The sequence below is a fragment of the Eretmochelys imbricata genome, chromosome 7, assembly GCF_965152235.1.
Source record: "Eretmochelys imbricata isolate rEreImb1 chromosome 7, rEreImb1.hap1, whole genome shotgun sequence".
NCBI lineage: Eukaryota > Metazoa > Chordata > Testudines > Cheloniidae > Eretmochelys > Eretmochelys imbricata.
In genome coordinates this window covers 76,621,521-76,646,153 of record NC_135578.1, presented here as the reverse complement: position 1 = coordinate 76,646,153, position 24,633 = coordinate 76,621,521, and the positions used below count along the sequence as shown (strand labels likewise).

At 42.9% G+C, this 24,633-nt stretch overlaps 1 protein-coding gene across 2 annotated transcripts in view; it reads left to right on the top strand.

Moving 5' to 3' along the window:
- ANK3 (ankyrin 3) overlaps nucleotides 1-24,633 on the top strand; it is a 290,556-nt gene that overhangs the window by 117,670 nt on the left and 148,253 nt on the right. For both annotated transcript variants that reach the window (XM_077823435.1, XM_077823434.1), the window contains exon 8: nucleotides 14,287-14,385. In XM_077823435.1, coding sequence (XP_077679561.1) covers nucleotides 14,287-14,385 — 99 coding nt within the window. The remainder of the gene's footprint in view (nucleotides 1-14,286; nucleotides 14,386-24,633) is intronic.

Below are 24,633 nucleotides of genomic sequence, written 5' to 3'. Positions count from 1 at the left end.
ATTGAATTTTCATAGTGGACATTGTACAGTGTATATATGTAGCCATACAGTTGTATAGATAAATAAAATATTTCACTGGCAGAAAAAATATATTGTGCAATGTTATGGCTGAGAAATTTAGTAATACATTCTCCTAGTTCTATAGCAAATTCCTGGCATGACAGTCTGGCAGTCATCAGCTATTCTTTCATGCATTCCTCCAATGTCAATATTAAACCCTTCTCAGATCCTGCTCTCAATCCGGAAGTAAGAGGAGGGTCTTATTAAAATCCAAACTCATTCTAATATTTTGATGACAAATTGGATTTGGAAAAAAAATTAGGACTGTCAAGCAATTAAAAAAATTAATCACGGTTAATCGCACTGTTAAACGATAATAGGATACCATTTATTTAAATATTTTTGGATGTTTTCCACATTTTCAAATATATTGATTCTTCTTTGAGTGATTGCTCATGTCGATTCCAGTTAGGTGTGCGCATGTCACATGCACGGCCATCGGGAAGTTTTTCCCCTAGCAGCATCCGTCAGGTCGGCTGTGGAGCCCCCTGGAGTCGCACCTCCATAGCGCGCAATATATGACCCTGCTGACCTGGCGCCACCTCAGTTCCTTCTTACCGCCTGTGACAGTCGTTGGAACAGTGGCATCTTGCTTAGCAAGTTCTCCACGTTTCCCTAGCTTGATTCTCATAGTAGTTGTTCTTGTTCTTTCTTGTAGTTTTCTTTTTGTTTTTGGTGTAGTTAGTAGCAGTTGGGTTGGGGGGGTCTCCCTCTGTCCCGACTGCTTTCCCTTGGGAGGGCTCTCACGCTCAATCCCCAGGATTCAAATCCTGCAAATCCTGCTCCAAGCCCATGCCAACGGGTGACCCCCACAACTCTTGTCTGAAGTGTCTGGGGGAGGCTCACCAAGCCGAAAAGTGCAGAATCTGCAAAGGGGTTCGTCCTAGGACCAAGAAGGAGTGGAACTTTTGTCTTAAGCAACTCCTTATGGAGGTGGGACTTAGACCCCAGGCTCTTTCGGCGCAGCAGGAACCAGCACCGAGTTCTTCGGTGCGCAGTGCCTGGGCGACAGTGGTGAAAGTGGCCCCGCAGATGGACTCTGGCCAAGACCTGCCGCACCGCTGCTCCCCAGTGCTGAAACTGGCGGCTTCGGCCTGGCATCATCCCACTCCCCAGCACCGAAGTGGCACTGGAAGCAGGAGAAGAGTATCTCTGCTGCGCAGAGACCCACCCACCTGGAGCCTGCCAATAGGGCGCATCCCAAAGAGGAGCACTCGGGCGCTAAGGCTGTGGACGTGGCACCGTCGACTTTGGCCACACAAGGAGAGCCATCAAGTCTGGTGCCATTGGACTCCTCGACCCACAGCACTGTGGAAATGCAGATGCCGTCCACTCTGGATACCTTTGTGGGTGTAAGGGACCTCATCGCCATGACAGCACCGGGGTCTCCTCTGCTCCATTCCAAGCCTCCAGTGCCTCAGCGTGTGGCACCGTCTCAAGGCAAGTCAGCATTGTTCCGATCATCGGCACCATCGGTCGAACCTCGGCACCATTCAAGGTCCAAGCACCGCTCCCCGTCACGGCACTGTTCCCCGTTGTGGCACCAGTCGCACTTGCAGCACCACTCCCGATCATGTCATCGCTCCTGGTCACGGCGCAGCTCCATACAACGGTCGCCTTTGCAGAATAGGTCCCAAACTTGGTACCGGTCACAACGCCGCTCCCCATCTCGGCACAGCTCCAGGTCACGGTACTGCTCTAGGTCCTGGCACTGTGGCATGTCGTGGCATAGCTACCCAGCTTCACGACAATGCTCTCCAGCTTCACGACGCCGTTCTCCAAAGCAGGTCCACACGGCATCACCCTGGCCCCCACAATCCCAATCCCGTTCCTCAGGCTTGGAAACGGGGTCTCAGTATTCGGAGCGGGACTGAGGCCATTCAGACCATGGACACCCTGATATGGGGGCAGGTGCGCAATATGGGTCTGCAGGCCGAGGAGGTGGTGGAATCGGAGGACCCAGTGGTAGACATTTTGGCCCCGGAAGGTCCGTCAATGGTGGCCTTGCCCCTCATCAGGACCATTCAGGCCAATGCCAAAACCATCTGGCAGACCCCCGCCTCTATACCCCCTATGGCCAAAGGGGTCAAATGCAAGTACTTTGTGCCCTCGAAGGGCTATGACTAGCTCTTCATGCCTCCGCAACCCTGCTCATGGTGGTTGCGGCCATGAATGAGAAAGAGAGCTAGGGATAGCGGGCCCCAGCGCTCAAGTCGAAAGAAACCAAGCAGCAGGACTTGTTTGGCTGCAAAGTGTACTCCACTGGGAGCTCCAGCTCAGGACTGCAAACCAACAGGCACTCCTGAGCTGCTATAACTTCAGCTCCTGGAACTCAGTGCTCAAGTTCAAGGAGCTTGTGCCACCTGAGTCCAGAGGGGAGTTTGGGGCCCTTGTTGATGAGGGTAAGATGGTGGCATAGACCTCATTGCAGGCCTCACTGGATGCTGCAGACTCAGCAGCACGTACCTTGTCCTCGGGCATTGCCATGAGGTGCACCTCATGGTTGCAAGCCTCGGGCCTACCACTTGAGGTTCAGCAGATGCTGCAGGACCTGCCCTTTGATGGGGAGAGCTTGTTCACGGAACAGACTGACTCTCAGCTGCATAGCCTTAAGGACTCAAGGGCAACTATGAAGTCCCTGGGTATGCACACCCTGGCAACCCAGCGGAAGCACTTCAAGCCCCAGCAGCCGCAACAACACTCCTACCCTTCTCCGCTGAGGCAGGTCTTCTACAGGCAGAGGGGATGGAATGGCAGAAGGAAGCCTTCCAGTCCCCAACAGGATAAGGCTAGGGCCCAACCAAACCATCGTCGGGCTCCAAACAGGCATTTTGAAGGGATGCCCGAGTACGGTGTTCCGGACTCAACTCTGGATCCTTCCCCGCCCTTTTTGAATCGTTTATCCCACTTCCACCATGCGTGGTCCCAAATAACCTCGGACCGCTGGGTCCTTCTCACAGTGGAAATGGGATACTCTCTCCCATTCTGCTCCTATCCACCCTCTCACGCCCCTTCCCCATCCCTCTTCAGGGACCCCTCTCACAAGCAACTCCTTATTCAGGAGGTTCAGGGGCTGCTTGCCATGGGAGCAGTAGAGGAGGTTTTATGGGAGCTAAGGGGCAAGGGGTTCTACTCCTGTTATTTCCTAATTCCCAAGGCCAAAGGGGGCCTCAGGCCCATTCTGGACCTGCGCGGCTTCAACAACTTCATGGTAAAGCTGAAGTTCCACATGGTCTCCGTCGGCACTATTATCCCCTCTCTGGATCCTGGAGACTGATATGCTGCCCTCGACATGAAGGATGCGTACTTCTACATAGCAATTCATCTGGTGCACAGGTGCTTCCTTAGCTTCGTGGACACTACCAGTTTATGGCCCTTCCCTTCGGCCTTTCAACAGCCCCCCGGGTGTTCTTCAAGTGCATGTTGGTCATGACTGCTTTCCTCCATTGATGGCAGGTGCCAGTATATCCCTACCTCGATGACTGGCTACTTCGGGGCCGCACCAGACAGCAAGTGCAGTCCCAACTCTGCCTGGTGAGGTGTACGTTTCAATGGCTGGGTCTCCTCCTCAATGTAGACAAGTCAACCCTAGAACCGACCCAAAGGGTAGAATTCACTGGGGCAGTGCTGGACTCCGTTCAAGCTCGGGCCCTCCTGCCGAAGTCCCATTTCTGAGCTATCGCGGGCATCATTCAGGGCCTTCAGCAATTCCCAACCTCGACAGCAAGAGACTGCTTGGCCATATGGCTTCTTGCACATATGTGACTCAGCACGCCAGGCTCCAGCTCAGGCCGTTGCAGGCATGGCTCACCTCAGCCTACCATCCAGGGCGAGACAGCTTGAATTCAATGGTCATGGTGCTGGAACATATCCTCGACCCCCGAGCAGTGTGCAGGGGAGTCCCCCTCCACAGCCCTCCTTGTCCCTGGTTACAGACGCATCAGCTCTGGGTTGGGGGCACATCTGGGGAACCTCCAGACCCAAGGCCTGTGGTCACAGAATGAGATCTCCCTCCATATCAATGTCAGGGAGCTAATGGCGGTGCGCTTGGCTTGCCAAGCCTTCCGGGCCCAACTGCAAAGTCGCTGCATGGCGGTTCTAACAGGCAACACCACAGCCGTGTTTTTCATCAACAAGCAAGGGGGGGCCCATTCCACCCGCCTCTGCCAGGAAGCCATTCGACTGTGGGAGTTCTGCACAGCCCACTTGATTCACCTCATAGCATCCTTTCTTCCAGGGATCCAGAACCTGCTGGCGGACCACTTCAGGAGGTCCTTCCACTCACACGAGTGGTCTCTCCAATCGGATGTCGTCCACTCCATCTTCCAAAGTTGGGGGGTTCCCTAGGTTGACCTGTTTGCCACCAGATACAACAGGAAGTGCCCAGCATTCTGCTCCTTCCAGGGTCGTAGCCCAGGCTCCCTCACAGACGTGGCCCTGCTGCCCTGGACAGGTTGCCTGCTCTACACCTTTTCTCTGTTCCCTCTTGTGCACAAAGTCCTGCTCAAAATCTGCAGGGAGGGGGCAAAGGTGATCCTGATAGCTCCAGCATGGCCTCGCCAGCACTGGTACACCATGCTGCTGGAGCTGTCGGTCGATGTACCGGTCACGTTGCCTCTCCTCTCTGACTTACTCACTGACGACCACAGTCGACTCTGTCATCCCAACCTACAGTCCGTCCACCTCACAGCTTGGGAGCTGCATGGCTGAACCCACGGAGTTTCTGTGCTCGGGCCAAGTAAGATGGGTCCTACTGTGCAGTAGGAAGCCCTCTACTACAGCCACATATCTGGTGAAGTGGAAAAGATTTTCGTGTTGGTGTGACCAGCGCCGCACCCCCTCCAGGTGCTGGTGCCCCTCATTTTAGAGTATCTCCTGCACCTGAAACAGCAAGGCCTGGCGGCCTCCTCCTTAAGGGTTCCCCTTGCTGCCAGCTCAGCCTTCCATCCAGGCACGTCTGGCCGTTCTGTCTTCGCCAATCCTATGGTTGTTTGCTTTCTCAAAGGCTTGGACCGTCTATATCCTCAGATCCGTCAGCCTATCCCTATGTGGGTTCTTAATCTGGTCCTTTCAAGGCTCATGGGGCCCCGACTTGAGCCGCTGGCCACGTGCTCCCTCCTGTATCTCTCCTGGAAGACGGCTTTCCTGGTTGCTATTACCTCTGCGAGATGGATTTCTGAGCTGAAGGCCTTCACCTTGGAACCACCTTACATGGTCTTCCACAGGGATAATGTGCAACTCATACCACACCAAGCCTTACTCCCCAAGGCGGTGTCCAGCTTTCACTCCAGCCAGGACATTTTCCTGTCTGTCTTTTTCCCTGCACTCAAAAATAAAACAATGTAAAACTTTAGAGCTTACAAGTCCACTCAGTCCTTCTTCTTGTTCAGCCAATTGCTCAAACAAACAAGATAATGCTGCCCACTTCCTATTTACAGTGTCACCTGAAAGTGAGAACAGGCATTCACAAGGCACTGTTGTAGCCAGTATTGCAAGATATTTACATGCCAGATGTGGTAAAGATTCATATGTTCCTTCATGCTTCAAACACCATTCCAGAGGACATTGCATCCATGCTGATGACGGATTTTGCTCGATAATGATCCATAGCAGAGCAGACCGACGTATGTTCATTTTCATCATCTGAGACAGATGCCACCAGCAGAAGATTGATTTTCTTTTCTGGTGGTTTGAGTTCTGTAGTTTCCGCATTGGAGTGTTGGTCTTTTAAGACTTCTGAAAGCATGTTCCACACCTCGTCCCTCTCAGATTTTGGAAGGCACTTCAGATTCTTAAACCTTGGGTCAAGTGCTGTAGTTATATTTAGAAATCTTACATTGGTATCTTCTATGCATTTTTTCAAATGTGCAGTGAAAGTGTTCTTAAAATGAATAACATGTGCTGGGTCATCATTGGAGACCACTGTAATATGAAATATACGGGTAAAATGCAGAGCAGAAGACATACAGTTCTCTCCCAAGGAGTTCAGTCACAAATTTAATTAACACAATATTTTTTTAATGAGCGTCATCAGCATGGAAGCAAGTCCTCTGGAATGGTGGCCAAAACCTGAAGAGGCATATGAAAATTTAGCATATCTGGCATGTAAATACCTTGCAATGTCAGCTACAAAAGTGCCATGCAAATGCCCGTTCTCACTTTCAGGTGACATTGTAAATAAGAAGTGGGCAGCAATATCCCCTGTAAATGTAAACAAACTTGACTCTCTTAGCAATTGGCTGAACAAGAAGTAGGACTGATTGGACTTAGGGTCTAAGGTTTTACATTATTTTGTTTTTGAGTGAAGTTATGTAACAACAAAAATAATACTATTATTGTAATCAAAAATACTATAAAGTGAGCCCTGTACATTTTGTATTCTGTGCTGTAATTGAAATCAATATGTTTGAAAAAGTGGAAGACATGAAAAAATATTTAAATAAATCGTATTCTATTATTGTTTAACAGTGCGATTAAAACTGCGATTAATTGTGATAAATTTTTCTAATTATGATTGATTTTTTTTTGAGTTAATTGCATGAATTAACTGTGATTAATTGACAGCCCTAAAAAAGTTAAAACTACAGAGGTGGAGGCATTTCTTACAGGCCATTTAAAAACCTCATTAGGGGCCACAAAACTGAACTAGTGCTGGTAAAATCTTTTTTTGAAGTACATACATTGTGGTGATGAGGCAGTGATCTGGTTAAAGAGGCTTTATACTCCCTCCACATCTATACTTTGGGCTGTAATCACCGTATAAGTGTTTGGAACCAGCCAATCAAACCAAGTCATTTTATAAGCTGATTGATACCATGTAAATTGACTGTATATGACCAGACTGTGATCAACCCTTGCATGAGGGTGTGGGAGAAGGGGAAGCACAAGAACTGATTACAACAGTAGTTTCTGTGAGGAGTAGCTGCTCAGTCCTTGCTCTGGGGAACAAATCACCCTGAAGGGGGCAAAGAGGACGTGAAGCATGGCTCTGCCCCTCCAACACCGGCCCATAGAGCATGGCAAGCATGAGAGAGAGAGCAATCTGTGCCATCCAAATAGATAGTGCAGAGCCCACACTCACTAAGCAGCCCCAGGAGAGATTGAGCCTCAGCACAATCACTGTCAATCCTTGTGATCCTGCTGGGGCAGGGCAGCTCCACATTGCCCCCTACATAGGTCTGTGTTTGAAACAATCTAGCCCACCAGCATTGTAGCAATCTGCTTGGTGTTAGAAAGCTACATATAAACCTTTGGTGTGATAGAAAGAAGATGTATAAATATTTACCTTTCCTCCAAGCAACATCCATTTCTCCATATATTTTCAAAGCCACAGGTTCTGTTTGGGTGGGCTGGTTAGGGGATTGTACAGGATGCAGATAATACCAGAAACCAGACGGAATATTTTACTTTTGAAATAAAACTAACTAAATTTGCTTTCTGATGTTTTTAAATTGGCTCTTCATTTGCTGACTGACTTTGTCATTCATTTTATTCATTTGAAACAATAAAGGATAACCTAAACTTCAGTCTTGAGCTGTAAAGAATGGCGGAATGTGTCAACAGGGACCTGATCTCCTTTCAAACAGGAACATTTCTCTTAACAATTTTGGGATTTATATTCAGATAGTTGATGGGCACAGAATACTTAAATGTTTAGGCTATTTTATATATAAATGTCTGTAATTCAAAATTCTGAGTACCCATCTGAATAATATAGAGCGGGGCAGCTGAGTTATCTTAGTCCCCTCTTCTGACCATACAAAAATGTGGGAGCACCAAATGCAATTAAAAGTGGCGCATTTAAACGTGATTGTAGGAAATGTTCTTCCACACAGTGCATGAACAACCTTTGGCACTCACAGCAACAATATATTACTGAGGTATTATATTTTTATTTTTTATATTTTTAATTATATATTTTTTTTAAAATGGGCATATTTAGTCTTGAGAAAAGAAGACTGAGGGGGAACCGATAACAATCTTAAAATGTATTAAGGGCTGTTATAAAGAGGATGGAGATTAATTGCTCTCCATGTCCAAAGGACAAGAAGTAATTGACTTAATCTGCTGCAGGAAGATTTAGGATAGATATTAGGAAAAACTTTCTAACTATAAGGATAATTAAGCAGTGGAATAGGTTACCAAGGTAGGTTGTCAAATCCCCATCATTGGAAATTTTTACGAATAGGTTGTCATGGGTGACCTAGATTGACTTGGTCCTGCGTTGATACAAGGGGCTGAACTAGCTGACCTGTTGAGGTCCCTTTCAGCCCTACGTTTCTATGATTCTATTACTGGTATCACCCACAATATGCTACGTGTTGTGCAAACACAAAAGAAAGTACGGTCCCATCCCTAAAAGGCTTGCAGTCTAAAACAAACAAGGGATAATTGTAAGGGGTATAAATGGGAATCCACAATTGGTTTAAATAGAAGAAAAATTATAAGGATGTAATATCTCATACTTCAAATTATAGAGCAGTGACTAACTGCATGCCTATTGAAAGTACTTCAAGTCATGAGCAAGTGAAGTCACCAAAGAAAAGGTTGTTAAGGGAAATAAGAAGGGGCATGTATACGTTATATGCTGTTATAGCTGTTTAGCTTATTCTGATACGATTTTCTGATTGTGATATGTGGATGTCACATCCTGTAAAATATTCCTATAAGACATGGTGACACACTGAGAGCTAGAAATTGCCATAATGAATCAGACCTGTCATTCATATAAACCCAGTATCCTACCTCTGACAATACCCAGCATCACGTGCTTCAGAGGAAGGTGCAAATCACCCTGCAGTCTGCACTTTAGTGCAGAGTTGCACCATATTAGGACATTTTAAAAGGAGTTTTAGATTTTGTAATGCAGCAAATGACTTCAATAGTTACCTGATTTACTATCCTATCTGAAAAACAAAGAGAGAAAGTTATAGAAGATCAAACAAATAAAAATACACTGATAAGACAGCAGCTGATGTGAGTTGACTAAGGAATTCAAAACCTTTCGTTTGGTGTCTGTACTGTTTGCTGATACCAGAGTTTTAGCATTAATAAACTACATCAAAGCTGCACATGTTATGAGGCTTTATTTTTATCTCTAGATTCTGGTGCCAGGTACAAGCAACTCAGATTTCACTTGCCTGATTATGTATTGTCACTAGAAACCGTAACTGAAAATCTTGCTTGAGCTTTATTCTCTCATCAATTCATGTTCATAACTGCCATGAATGTATTTTTACTGATGGGAGAAGAGGCCACTAGTATGACACGGCTGGGCACGATTTATTCACTACTGGCCTGGTCCTTCACTGAAGTCCACTGGAGACATTCCATTGACTTCAGTGAGCATTGGGTCAGGTCCTAAATTGTTCTTGAAATAGACTGTATTTAAATAACACATTATCCTAAACTATTCAGGGATCAGGACTGAGGCTATTGACAGATAGCAGAGCCTGGAATCCATCTACTCCCCCACAAATAAACAATTCAGATAGCAGAATGGCACTTTTAAATTCTGAATGGAAAAATTATACAGCTGCTTTACATTTTTTCCCCAGGGTGAAATCACTGACCCTTCATCCATCTCATTTTTTTAACTTTACGTCCCATCATATCCTCTACACCTGCCTTCTAGCTAAAGAAAGCTAAATATAGCTCCCTACGCTGCATTCATTCATCCAGTTTATGAACTGGCTGAATAGGTCACTAGAGAATGACTCTCAAATGGGATGTGCACACACTGCCTCTGCAGTTGTACCAGCCCAGGAAAGAGGAACTGAACTTTGATCATTCACAAGCTAGTGTGTTTCACTAGACCACTTAGTTTCCTTAGGTTTTGCTCACCTCACTATCCTGAGTGCAACTGTGCAACATCATCTTTTTAAAATCGACTATACTGTTGGTCAGGAATTTCAGTCATTTGACCTAGATCATTTTTGACCAATAGCATGGTCTTTTTCTATTATTGCAAACAAATGGTATATATGCATAAATATTTCAGAGTGAAAGTAACCTGTATATGCATTTTAGATCTGATCCTGCACCATTTGAGTCAACAGGAGTTTGGCAAAGATGGAGCAAGATTGGACTCAATGTGACTATATGGTTTATAAAAAATATATTTTATTTTTGAGTTAATCATGATCATTTTGTCAATACAAAGGGCTCTGCCATGAGTTTATTGATAGCAGAATCAGAAATAAATGCAGCATTTTCTTCTATGTCATGTAATATAGTTATAATTTACCATAAAGAGAAAAGGTTGTTTGTTTATTGGTTTATCTTTGTTTTCACAGGTCCCCCAGACTCTCTCGTAGAGCGTGATTCTCACATACACTAAGTATGTTTTTCACTATTCTGGCACTATACCCAGGCCTTAAATTGGGCTTGTTACATTTACACTCACTTACAGCCCATTGCCCAGAATGGTGTAAAGCGGCTTTGCGGTAAATGAGATCCATACCCTTAATTTTTAGGTTTTTCTGCCTTTTTATATATCCACCCCATTTCTTCACACATAGGTGTTTTCTCTTCCAGTCCAATCATGTTATGAGTAAAGTCAATTGTTTTGTCCTAACAGCACTTGGACTGGGTGGAGGGTATTGAGATTCTTTCTTTTGACCTGCCAGTACACTCACCACAACAGGTGGGAAAGGTTTTATATTGGCCCCACGTTACCTGGATTATACTTTCACTGGACAGGTGAAGAATGTTTTCTCTTCAGGCCTGATAGACTCAAGCGCTAGTTTTAGTGGGAAGATGAAGGTCTCTTTTTTATGTCCCTTTAGCATCACTGATATCTTTCCTCTTGGGAAGAGGGGGAAAGGAGGAAGAATATCTTAATGATTCCTACACTTTCCTTTCCTCCGTCCTCTCTGCCAGGCAGCTTTCCCCCCTAAAAGCTAACAGTTTCCTCCAGTGTTTGGCTACTGTGATGTATTCACCCATTATTATATCCACTGTCTTTGACACCCAGCTTCAAAATAAATGGAATTAATTATTTTTAAATGTAACCCTGAAGTTGCATGCATTAGTTTCACAAGTGACCACACAGTTATATCATCTAAGTCTTCACTCTTCCCTCCCCCCTGTCCCATATGTCCAGGGGTGAAAGTAACTTAAAGGACTTACCGGTACTCTGGAGTCCTGAGCAGGGGGCTTGGCCTCAACCAAAAGAGGTGTGGCTCAGTCGGAAGAGGCGGGGCCTTTAAAGACCCAGGCCCTTTAAATCAAGATTAAAAGCCCCTGGGGCTCTGGCTGCGGTAGCAGCGGCTGGGAGCCCGGACCTTCTAAATCACTGCTACCCCAGGGCTCGGGCGGCAATTTAAAGGGCCTGTGGCTCTGGCTGCTGCAGGAAGCCCCGGGCCCTTTAAATCACTGCCAGAGCACTGCCACCGCTACCCCAAGAAGGCAGGACAGCAGGGTTGGGGCGGTGATTTAAAGGGCCTTGGGCTTCCCGCAGCAGCCGGAGCCCTGGGCCATTTAAATCACTGCTGGAGCCCTGCCACCGCTACCCCAGGGCTCTGGCAGTGGGGCTCGGGCGGCGATTTAAAGGGCCTGGGGTTTCCCACAGCGGCCAGAGCCCAGGGCCCTTTAAATCGCCGTCCTAGGGAACAGATTTCAGAGTAACAGCCGTGTTAGTCTGTATTCGCAAAAAGAAAAGGAGTACTTGTGGCACCTTAGAAACTAACCAATTTATTTGAGCATGAGCTTTCGTGAGCTACAGCTCACTTCATCAGATGCATACCGTCCTAGGGAAGCCAGTCCAATCTGGTATGGCGTACCAGCTCTTCCCAGTACGTTGTACTGGACCATACCGGCATACTTTCACCTCTGCATATGTCTTCTTGGGGTGATCTCATCTTAATGCTGAGCCCAATCTTGCCAACAGTACCAAACATAGCGCTTACTACCAGGTGTAGTACAATGGAAGCCAATGGGTTAGATTCTTGACTCCAGTAATTCCCCTTTGGATTGCTCCAGCACCACAAAGGGGACTTAATACTGTCCTAAATGAGCAGTTAAGGATTCCCTCAGCATGGGGGAATTCTTGGCTGAAATAGAGGGCATGTTGGGGGCTGGATGAAGTATGTCAGAGCATGCTGAACTCCAGTGATCCCTGCTGGCACAGTGGCCTCAGAGGGTGGTTAAAGCCTGGTGCAATTTAGAAATGTCTTGAGGCTGCTCTAAGTTACAGTGGCTGAACCAGGATTGGGGGGCTGGACAGGAAGCATACGTTTGCGTTCTCCATTTCATGGACTCCAAGCACTGTCCCAGCACATCTGAGGACTCTGCCCAATGAGACTATGCCCAGCAATTAGGATTAGTCCCAGTACTAAGTGTTTGCAGACTCAGGCTCTTATATTTTAAGCTTACTGAGACAGAGACTCAATCTTTGTCTGTTTTATAAATCACCATGTACGTCTATGGCACTGTATATGAGCAATAAATAACAAAATAATTATTTTGAGTTTGGGTGCCTTATAATAATTAGCTGATTTAAATATAGATATTTATTTCCTGGGTATTGTACTATATATGCTTACTTTTAGGCCTTGTGGCTAAGGCAAAGTGTACTATTGATTTAACATCTGAGACATCCTTATCTTGGGAGCTGTATTCTGCCCTGGCAGGTTAATTAACTTGATGCTCTAATGATCTATAATACTGTACAGAATGTATAGAACAGCTATGTCTTTGTCTCCTTGTGAAAATGTAATATATCTGTGTGATAATGTTAATACAATCTTTCTGGTACAAAGTAGCCAAGGTATAGGTTAACTGTGAAGCATTATGTAAGTCAAAGGCATGCTGATGTAGGTGCTCAACATACTAATCAAGTACAAGTTAGCTTGCCACATTCTGTAAATATTGTTTTTTGTGTTGGTATTCTAGTCATTCCACTCACCTGCTATTTTGAGAAAACACATACTGAACAGTCTATTGGCTGGGTTGTACAAATCTACCATACTGTAGCTATTCAATGCATTGAGTGCATCTCTGATGCATAAAGCCATAGGACAGATGCTCTCAGTAAAACTTAACTGTTCTTTCTCAGTCATAGGAAGTTGGTTTTATACAGCCAGCTGTTATTACTATCCCCCAAAACAAAGATGATCATGTCTTTAAAATTATATTCATCTTAGTATTGAGGCTACATTTTCAATTTAAATCTCTTCATGTTCACTTGACAGTATATGATTAAAGCTAGGTTTGTGGCACAGAGATCACAGTGTTCACAGTAATTGGGAGTTTAAATAAAGTCTGTGACCTCACAGGGGGTCTGGGCTCAGGTCCCTACTCCAGGCGTTGTGACCTGGCCCAGTCTCTGTCTATGGAGAGAGGGGGATGCCCCAAATGTGAGTGGCACTCTTGACTACATGGGCCATTTCACAACACCCGGAGCAGGGAGCTGCGAGGTAGAGCGGCCGCTGCAGGTTAAGTGTGGGGCAGGCTTGCTGTCTGACTCCTACCCAACCCCACCTCCCGTCAGCCCCCCACTATCTCCCTTTCCCTGACTTATCATTTTTCACCACACCTCTGCCATGAAATTTATTAACAATTTCCGTGACAAAATCATAGACCTATATCTGATTAAATATATATACTATGTACACTATGATATAGAGAACCCGCCAAAGTATGAAGAAACACCTGAGCTGCGTGTAGTTTAAAAGGGTCTTTGAATGTGTTATATAATTGTCCTCTGTGCGTAGCAAAGTGGCATATTATTGTGCTGCTGAACATGATTCAGGAACAAAAATTAAAATGCATGCAAATATTTACTTTAAAGTGTGACTTGAAGTGTAACTATCACAGTATTTACCAGAGCAGATTGGTTAGAGGGGATTGCTATGGTGCTGTACATTGTCAAATCCTAGATGTCTGTAGAATTTACAGGTAATGCTCAGTAATGAATGTTTACGGGTACATTGTTGCTTTTGAAATAGGGCAGATTGCTAGGAATCTGTTTTTTCTTATGATCATTTTCTTGCCGAGTGAAGCTCAGAAAAGCTTTGTGGAGTTATGGGTCTTTAGTATAGTGGTTCACCTGTGTAGATGAATGCATAGTCTTTCTAGTCTTCTAACCTCCTAGGGAAACAAAGCTGTATTTGTCTCAGCAGTGGCTGTAAAGTAGTCTTAGTCCATTCTATGAATGAATTGCAATGCTGAGCTAATAAAGGAGACTCATCTGAAAGTTTACTTTATATGCTTTATCTCCTACAGAATGATATCACTCCATTACATGTTGCATCGAAGAGAGGAAATGCTAATATGGTCAAACTCTTACTTGATCGAGGCGCTAAAATCGATGCCAAAACAAGGGTAAGATTAAATGTGAATGATCTGGGTGGTATTATTTACAGGTTCATTCTTTTGCCATGTATGTTTGTAAACAAACAAAAATATTCACTTACTTGGCAAGCTTTGGTGAGAGTACAGAATTATCTTTGGTTTTTATACAATCATTGCTAGTGTTTTACCTCTCATTCAAATAATGTTCTAAACACCTTGTTACATTAAAGCTCAGAGCTAACTTCCATGCAGGCAAAGCAATGCCTGTCTTTTCTCTGGTATCTCATGAAGGCTACTTCTAGGTGGATCATTTGGAAGCACGAATAATTACACCTACCAATGAGCGAACCCTGAAAGTGTGGTGTTCCATTCAGTTTATTGATGCACCCCAGAATTTCAGTGGTGGAGGAGCCCCATCTCCTGTAACTTTCCCAGCCCCCATAACTGCAACAACATAGCTTCTCCGTGTGCTCTCAGAACCCTTGAGGGAGACTTGTCAGCTCTCTCCTGTTGCCTGCAAAAATCTTTGTTGGTGGTTATAGAAGCCTTCTCCCCACACTTTACATAGAAATCTCCCGTCACCCCCGTGGGTGAAATGTGCTAGGTTAACATCCCTGAAGTATGGAATTTTTCTTTTATCCATTGAACATGTAAAGCGCAGACACAGTATTGTCGCTTTGTCTCACCTCTGCCCTGGAGGGGCTACCTCATAGAAAGAGAGGGTAGTTTGTCTTCATGTCCCATTCAGTGTTTAGCTGCTTGGCTGAAATTGTCAGCAAGGGTGGCAGTAGTTTTTTTGAGGTAGACACCTGTCCACCAAGGATGTAGACTGATCTAGGACATCAGAGCATTTAGGTGTATACCACTGAACAGCGATCAGATGATAATCACTGTATTTAAAAACTGATTGAGGCAGGTGCTTGGGTAATGTATTTATTCAACGAGCAAGAAGTAATTTACAGAGTAAACTTAGAACTGATGCTGCTGCAATCTTGCCTGGCTGTGTTCTCTGCCTCACTCTCTGTGGTTGCTTGTTTGTGTGCATGAGAGAGGATCTCTGAGAATGAACAGGAAGTGTGGCAACAGTATGACCTGCAAGATGTTTGACAACTTTACTCTTCATTGTCCACCATTCCTCTGATTCCTCACTGACAGAATTCAAACCAGTACAGTGATTTAACTTAAGGACATCTTTTATATAGTTATTACAGTATAAATAGCTTTCAGTTAGTTTTTTTGTATGTTTTAACAGTCTTCCAGATCTACTGCAAAGTATGTTTAGGCACATTCATGTATTTAGCTGACTGTCCATTCACTTGACATCATATCAACAATTACGAGGTGACCTCCTTGCTGGAATTCCAGAGTCACATCATATACTTTTGTACTCAAAAATAATCACTGTATCCTTGGAGGTATTTTTTTGTGCATTGCAGCCAGTAGTTAATGCTTTTTTCTCTCTCTGAAGCTATGACCATTTTGAAAATCATAATTTTGGTTTGCCCATAGTGCTGTAGCAATATAGCTCCAAGCCCTGCTTTGTGAGTATTTGTGAGAAGTTGATCTCTTTCAGTGGGTCAAAAATTGCAGAACTGGTTTTGAAGTGAGTCTCAGATTCTCTTCCACGCTCTGCCATACAGACCATTCTGTGTCTTTAGGAAAGTATTTTCTCGTGTAAGATCTTAAAACTACATAGATGAATATGAATTTACTAACATGGGTCATCGTTCCTTGCAGTCTCTGAATTCCATTTTGTATTTTCAGGTCTCTGTAGGTTCCTTAGAATCATCAGCCATGACAATACCCCTTATGGTCAATTTCTCTCCCTAAGTACTGGTTTATTTGATATTGACACTTGGCCTTGTTTACTTTAAGGTTACTTTCTGAAGTTTCCAGTTGTCACTGTAATCATCACTGATACTCAAAAGTGATGCTGCCCCAGACTGTTATGCAATCAGTGTAGATTTTCTTTCCTCCAACATCTTCCTGTGTGCAGTGAAATATTTCCAATGCTGAACATACTATGAAAGGCAATGGCAAGAAAAGTGCCAATGGGTACATTGATTGTGAGTGCAAGTCTTGGAACTTTCTTGTGTCCAAAATGCATCTAATATGCTGAAGAATTTGGCTCCTGAAATCTCAGCAAATATTTCATTCCTTGTGAGCAAGTAGAAATGTTTTCTCTTAGCACTAGTTTTCAGCTTTGTGGGAGTCATTCCCAACATTTGAGTGCATTCCCTTTTTATTGTATAATTACTGAGTAGTGAACTGAGCTTGTCAACTCCCCTGTTCTGTGAATGATCCCATCTACTGTCATGTTTGGCAGCTTTTCCTCTGGTCTCTTTTTGCATGGCAACTACAACAATCTTTTCTTCATAGTCTGGTAATTATTGTGTACCCAGGGATACCCCTTTCCTATGAACCAATCTCCATCTGATGCAATTAGTGCCTATGGAACTGGTTCAGATTTGTTACTAAGGTTGTTATAGAGACTCTGTGATGTTCACCATCTTGACTTGGCCAGGCACCTCATGTGTAAGCCCAAAACAGATGTCTTCCCTTAGTGTAACACTTCAGTTTCTTATTTTACTCTTTGGGCTTTATAATCATTGACAGTTCACACTCACTTTGTTTCTCATTATAGGATTTTAATTGCACTTTTGACTTTTCTAGTTTTAGCATTTATTTGAAGTACCCTGTTTCCATATCTATTAGTACAGTCACTTGTGCTCCAGTGTTTGCATGTCACATGTAGGCCTTTTGTGATTACTTTTATTAGCCATTATTTTGAGTTTGTAATGTCTTTCTTTACTGTGCTTATGAACAGTTTTTCCCCTTCTGTTGAGGAAGCTGCACGTAACAGCCTTACCCCAGACATTTTCCTGTTTTGTCTGCACATTTTTGCAAAGTGGTTGGACTTACTAGTTTCCATGTTTGCCCAAATACTGGACATATCTTTTCTGTACATTTATTTTTACTTAACAAATGATTACTTACAGTCATTTGTTCTGTGCCTCTGTCCTATTTACATTTCTCTTTATTCCACTCCTTGACATATGACTCTTGCCTTATTTAAGCACTAGATCCATGCCTCTGAGTAGCTTTTCGCATACTTTTCACATACCTTTTTATTGTTGAACCCTCAAACCAGTTGGACTTGAATGAGGGCATCTTTTACTATGCCATAGTCACAAGACTGTGTTTTTAATTTTAATTTGGTGGCAATCTTCTCTCTTGTTTCACCTTCTCTGGAAAATATAACTTTCATAAGTAACATGAGTTGGGTTTAGAAGCAGGGGTTGGGCTACATTATCCAGCTGAGGTTATGGGACGGGTATAGCTCATGCTGGAAACCACCTACTTTGTAGCGAGGATGCAGGCAAAAATTACTTGAGTGCTAATAGTCCCCCAGTGCCTTTCCGCAATTCGCTCCAAAGGACCCAGTTACTGGGGAAAGAATCCAAAAGCACCTCAGCACAAAGAACTAGGGGATATGCCCCAGACACACAGCAGTGCAGAAACAGTGAGGACACAGTAACATGGGTAAGGCTTTGCTGTGGAGACAATCACACCCAGGCTAGGCTTACCCAGGTACTAGTCACCAGCTTAACTGTGCAGTAAAGACATACCTTCAAAGAGGTACCAAATTGGGTGAAGTTTGGGGCCATTTTTCATTTTTGGCTTAACCAGTGCAATTTGCCTGTTCCCCAGTACACCCTCGATACTCTTAAAAAGAAAGGAATTAGCAGGATTTGCTTAACTTCTCCTGATCATGGCAGGCTGCTTGAAACACTCCTCATTTCACTGGGGCCCAATTTCTGGTAGTTAGTAACTGAGTGAGCGTTTTACGTCTGGAGATGCTGACTCATCTAGACAAGAACTAGCATCTTGTGATCTGAACAATACATGGCTCTGCAGAGGGGAGCAGTAAACTGAAAATAATTCATGAAATAATTTATTTATGAAAATAATATTTAAATATTTGACAAAAATGGGAGAGATAAGAGACAGGCACAGAATAGAGGTAGATTGGGAAAATATAAAATGAGAAGAGGCGATAAGAGGAATATAGAGTGGGTGGAAGGAAATACCAGTTCAGAAGCAATATGCCTGCCTAGTTTCCATGCTGAATAACAACATTTAATTTTGTGGGTATCATGTTCTCCCTACTACCCCCACAAAAGTGTCATTGCAAGACAGTGTGTCTCTGTCATCTTTACAGTCACTTTACTTTTTCCCAGGAGCTACCCTTTTGCAATGTCCTATATTCAGTACAGCCATATAAGTATATTGGGCAACAAAGACTTCAGTCGTCGTCTTCTTTTGTATAACAACAGGCCCAGTATTGGAGGTTGTGTGTTTGAATGGAAAAGGATGGTCAAGACAGTATCAGGTGATCTATAGTTTAATATCTTAGTTAAATTCCTGGCATGACCCATTTATGCAAATGTTTCATGAAAGAGAGAGTGTGTAGAATACAGTCACAATTGCATAATATTCATTTTAAAAAAAAATATTCCCTTGTCTCTGGCAGAAATGATACAGTAATTGGGGAGGTTTGTGGGTGAAGAGGAATGAGGCTACTAGAGAGAGTATCAGACCATTAAAAACCCTACAAAGAAAAATACCAGAAATTTCATAAACACAAGTTACAGTTCTCCAGGAACACTGAGAGTTGAGCAGAATTCTGTGCACTTTGACTGCGTTAAATCTGGCCTTTGCCGTAGTTGCCACTGCATCCTATTGTAGAAATGCTTCTTATGAAATACAAAATACCATTTAAAAGGCAAATAACAAGGTTTTTGTTTAAGCATATACGGTACATAAATATTTGGAAATCAGGCACAAATTCCAGGTCCTTGTTTTTCCTTCAACGGTTTTGTGAGTCAGCTTTCTATGCAGCAGAAGTTACCGTGTATATTACTGGCCAAATCCTGGTCCCACTGACATCAGTGGGACCAGGCTTTGCCCCTCTTAGTGTTATGTCCGTCAGATTCAGCTATTTGGATGCCATTTTGGGAGCTGTGCATATAATCCACTGTGTATGGCACAGAAAGTACATATTCCATAGTATCTGCTTTCATGTTTCACAAACACACTTGTTTTCTAGAGATGGGTGAACAGGTTTAGATAAAATAAGAACCTTCAGCCACAACTTGTGATGAATTTGAACTGAATCTTTCTTGAGGTTTGAATAAGTTCAGATAACATTGCCCATTCATTATTCATTTCCATGAGTCTTTGCATTTGCTGCTGCTAGATGGTACTAGAAGCCACTGTGCTAAAATACTGTAAGAAAGGGCTAAATCCAGATCCCACTGAAGTAATTTTAATTGACGTCTGTGGAACCAGGATTTGGTGGTCCTAATCAGAAGTAGGAATTAATGGAACTCCATAAAAACTGCTCCACTATTGAAAACTCAAGAGGGTCACATAATATTTAAGCATACTGGCTTTTGGATCATTATCCAAAATAAACCTCTGAAAGTTTTGAGGTTTTCTCATCATTCCCATAAATTCCATATTTCCCTAGTTTGGTTATTCCTGTTATAATCCTTTTGTTTGTTTTAAACAGTTGCTCTTATTCCCCCTCGTCTTTTGCATAACATGCAGCAGCAGATTTCTGACTTCTGTGCTGAATTCTCAAGCATCTTTGTCAGTAAATAAGAATTATTGTCATGCTAAGCCCTACCTAGGTGCTACTATGTGAATGCCTATAAAGGGCAACTTTTACAAAGTAGTTTATAAGTAACATTCTGAGTGAAGATTAGTTAATACCTCATGTAACTCATTTATTGAACATTGCCCTAATGATTTTTCCCCCATCTGTCTTCCTGAATAGATTTTAACAAATAAAGCATACTTAGTGAGGTTGATTCAATTAGCTTGACTTACTTTGGCTGTCTGATACTTCGTGTGTCAAACTGAATTTGTGTATGTAGCACACAGCAAGCACATTTTACCCTGGATTAGCAAATAAGTACTTGTAATCTTTATTCAACTGATTAGCTGTTAAATCAAAGGCCAGCACTCATGTCTACATGAAAACATACTGTACATGCCATTTTAAGATCTATCTGACGATATATAAGCTGCTGCATAGAGCCTGCATAAGAAATAATATAGAGTGTATGGTAACAACATGAATAACATGTTTGTTATACAGTATACATTTTGAATATATGAGAGGAGCAAATCTTATCACCCTCCCTTCCTCTGCCGCAGTGAAGGTGTGGTTTGCAGTAGAGCACAGTTGTTTGCAATGGGATAAAGAATAGGAACAGGCCTAGGGGGCAGTGGATACACTGCTACATGAATCCACATGCTTAGAGGGCAGTTAGGTAGCCAAGGGCATTAATATGGCCCTGAGGCTACAGTGGCTACCACATAGAAGATCCTTTGTGGGGACGATTCCTTCTACCCCAATTCCCAGTGGAATTCCCCTGTGCACAGCGCATGTGCTAAGGTTGTAGGCAGGTTCTAAGATTTTTCTCAAAGTGTTTTAAACATGCACAGAATAATTGTACAATACATAATGTTTCAGCTGTATAACGCTGAGCGCTAACTGATGTCTGGATTCAAAAAACAAACAAGTGGGCCCAGTCCTTGCATCTGGTCACACTGTGTTTGGTGCAGGACCTGAGCAGGGGGCAAAAGTGTCTGTAAGACACCATGCTGCCCCGGTCATGGGGTTAATTGGAGGCTGGGCTGGTCCACAGTGCAGCTTTCAGGTCTGCTCTAAGATATACCCAGCTGCAGCTCCCAGCAGTTTGTTTTGTAGCCAAGGAGTGTTGGAGTACAGGAGAATTCTGGCTATGTCAAGAGGAATTGGAATAAGCAGCTCTGTGCCACTAGAAGATTCTGCTATGCATGGTGGCTCCTCAGCTGGTCAGTTAGGCTAGTTAAGTCTGCTTTATGTTGTTGATAGAGGCTGAAGAACCTACAGTTGCAGGGGCATCCCAGTTTGGGATGGGGAGAGAGGCACTAGGGAAGCAGAGAGAATTCTGGACACACTAGATCTGTTCTTCAGTCTTCCGTGATATTAGATGAGAGTCTAGCACCCCTAAATGCCTCATAGTCTGGGGAGAACAAGCAGAAAGGCTGTTTCTGTCCCGGGGGGCCTACTATTGAGTTGTCTGAGCAGTTATTGTTTTTTAGCTGGAGACTAGTTATTCCATGCAACAGCAGTAGGGGGCACCTGAATCTCTAGCCCTCCTTTCCCACTCCCTCCTCTGTATATATCACACAGCAGGGAAAAGAAAGAGCTGGCTGATCCCCCAGGTCCTGCCTTCTCCCGTGACATCCAGTGATCCCACACCCACATTAGCCAGGAGAAGATGATGGAGGGGGAGAAAGTATATCCTTAGGAGGCATACCCACACTTGGGTGGGCCTTACTGGCCTGTGAAAAGAGGAATCAGCACATTGAGTGGGTGCTGTGGAGGTGAGACTGGGTGCTGGAAGCATGTCTGGGGGAGACTGGGTGCTGGGAGTGGGATTAACAGTAGTGTAATTGAGATCAGAGTCTGACCCAGCGATAAAAATGACATGAAGCTCCAGTGCTGTAGTTATAAATTCTGCTTAATGTTTATTTTCTGCAGATAGTTTATTTTTATTATTATTTATTTTATTATTATATTTTTATTATCATTTTAAGAGGCTAAAGAAAGAGAAGCAGCCACTGAGCTGGTGTATGCTCCTGTTGTTGAAATCCTGTATCTCAGTGCAATTCTTCCTGGTCTCTTACTGGCATTGTAGGAGTTCCTCTCCAGTTTTTCTAGATGAGTAGATAATACAGATGACATGATTTATCATGTCAGTGCATACTTAGAGAGTCCTTAATCTGCAGATTATTGTCATTATTATTTGTAATGTATTTTCTGAGCCATTGCAGACTATCATATCAACGGGAGTTTGCATCCTAATACATGTGATATATTTATGCTTCCCATATGGTATTGAGAATGCACAATAAATAAGAAAACTAGAATCCTTGTGATATATGTAATACAGCCTTGCTGAGTGTACAAAAGCCACTTTTTATCACAATATCTCATTTTATCATAAACCCTTAATCTAAGATCCATACATATTAGAAACAACAGCCTGCACCTTTTGTGTTTTTATTCACTTATTCTATAATGTAGCACTAAAAAAAAAAAAAAAGCTTTCACTCCCAGTCCTTGATGCCTTTTCCATACAAAACATTTTTGTAGCCAAATTCTCTCTCTGACAAATGGAGTTTCAGTGTTCAGTGGGAATTCTGACAAACTCTTCACAATAGTTGCATTACTACAGCAGGCAGTGCTATAGATGCACTGCCTCAGACATGTATCTAAATTCCATACTAATATAATTTTGTGCTAATGCATGCAATATGGACCAAATCAAGCCCTGGCTGATTCAGCAAGGCTGCCTGCTGCCTTCTCTTCCATGGGAATCCTGTTGGCAAGGGATAGGATTCCACAGCTTACTTGGCTGCTTTTCTGTGGCCCAATCCAATTTTCATTAAAATCAGTGGAAAGAATATTGTATGCATCCCGTTATCTGTGGCCATTATTTTCTGCTGAACCAGCCTGGGGTCTTGACATGTCCCTAGTTCTCAGAACTTGTTCTTCTGGAGACATAATGCATTATCAGGTGGGCCTCCTAGTGCACACTGTGTGTGCTGTGGATGGATCCTAACTGGCCTCATCCATCAGAGGGAGGAAAAGCTCTCTATACTATACTCTTAACTCCTGTGCCTCCTCATCGTATGCCCTTTCTGGTACACCACAATTTAGGGGAGATAGGGAAATCCAGTAGTTATGAAAATTGAGACTGATGGGACAGCTACTGGTTATTACAGTACTTGAAAGTATTTCTCAAATGCTGCAATTCTGTCACTGCTGTAGCGACAATTGAGCAATGTGTGACTGTTGTTAAATGCACTTTCTACATTTCATATTGTCGGGCAGTGTCTTTGTTCTGTGCCATTTAATTTCCAGAATTACAAAGTAATCATGCATAGGTTTTATTAATATTAGCTCTTCGCATGTGTGTTTCCATTGTGAATATATATTCACATACAGTAGAACACTCCTTATTGTCAATAAAATGTATTTCATATACTTTTAAAAAATAATGATAGACATCTCTAAAACTCACTGGACAGTGTATTTCTGTCTTTTAGGGTTGATCATTATCATGTAGTAAAGTTAGTGTGTCTTGGAGGATTGAAGAATCAGGTCTTGGCTCTGGGAATAAATGTTTGCAATATACATATTTCTAGAGTAGGATGGTGAGTGTCACTAACTTATAGCAACTTAACTTCCTTAAATCAGCTCCATCCATTAACTTAAATGGAAGCACTTGCACAAATAAGACAAGCAGAGGTTGGAGCAGTATTGTGGAAAAATTAAAGCATTCAAATTTGTCGCCAAATACAAAGGGCCAAGACAGTTAGGGATCGTAAGGCTCTCTGAATTACAGCTAACTCCTGGTCTGCCATTTATTCTGAACAGAACTTAAATTGATGATTTAGCTTAGAGAAATAAATTAAGAAATGTCAAGGAAAAAATTATATGATTACATCTGAGAAAAAGTTTCAAGCAAGAACTATTTATCTTAATGGTTCTAAGATGTTTACTACAGTGTGTATAGCACAGCACCTTTACATTTGTGTGTTAAATACTTTGAGGTAATAATTAGTTTTATGAAACTGTTGTAAAATATTTTTTAGTCAGTACAATCTATATGCATTTTGGGATGATATTTATTAGATGTTGGTGAAAAAAGACTCCTTTCATTTATTGTATATAAAATGATAATACTTATTTTTTGATTATTTAATTATATCTTTGTTATGGGGGAAAGTACTACTGAAGTATTTAGTGCGTATACAGTATATATGCTATGCTGGTCCATCTCCTGTGGGTTTGTTTTGGTTATAACAAATAAGAAGGTTTAATATGACTGAAAATGCTTTATTTTTCTTTTGGATTTTCCTGGAAGCCATGACATTATTATTTGTAACAGGCGTAATGTCATGTGGCACTGAAAAAGTCTTTAACTTTACTCTAAATTGCTTAAGGCAAATACAGTATGTTCCATCCTAGTATTCAGTGCATAAGACAGATTATTTAAATATTGTAAGCAGGGTACAGGTCAAGGAATAATCAAATCAATTTGTGAAAACTCTGTAAATCTCAGAAGATGTCATCATCTTATTTAAGGAAGGTGTTTCTAAATGAAAACAACTAGTGCTGGGCAAATGAGTGTGTGATAGAATTAAAACAAT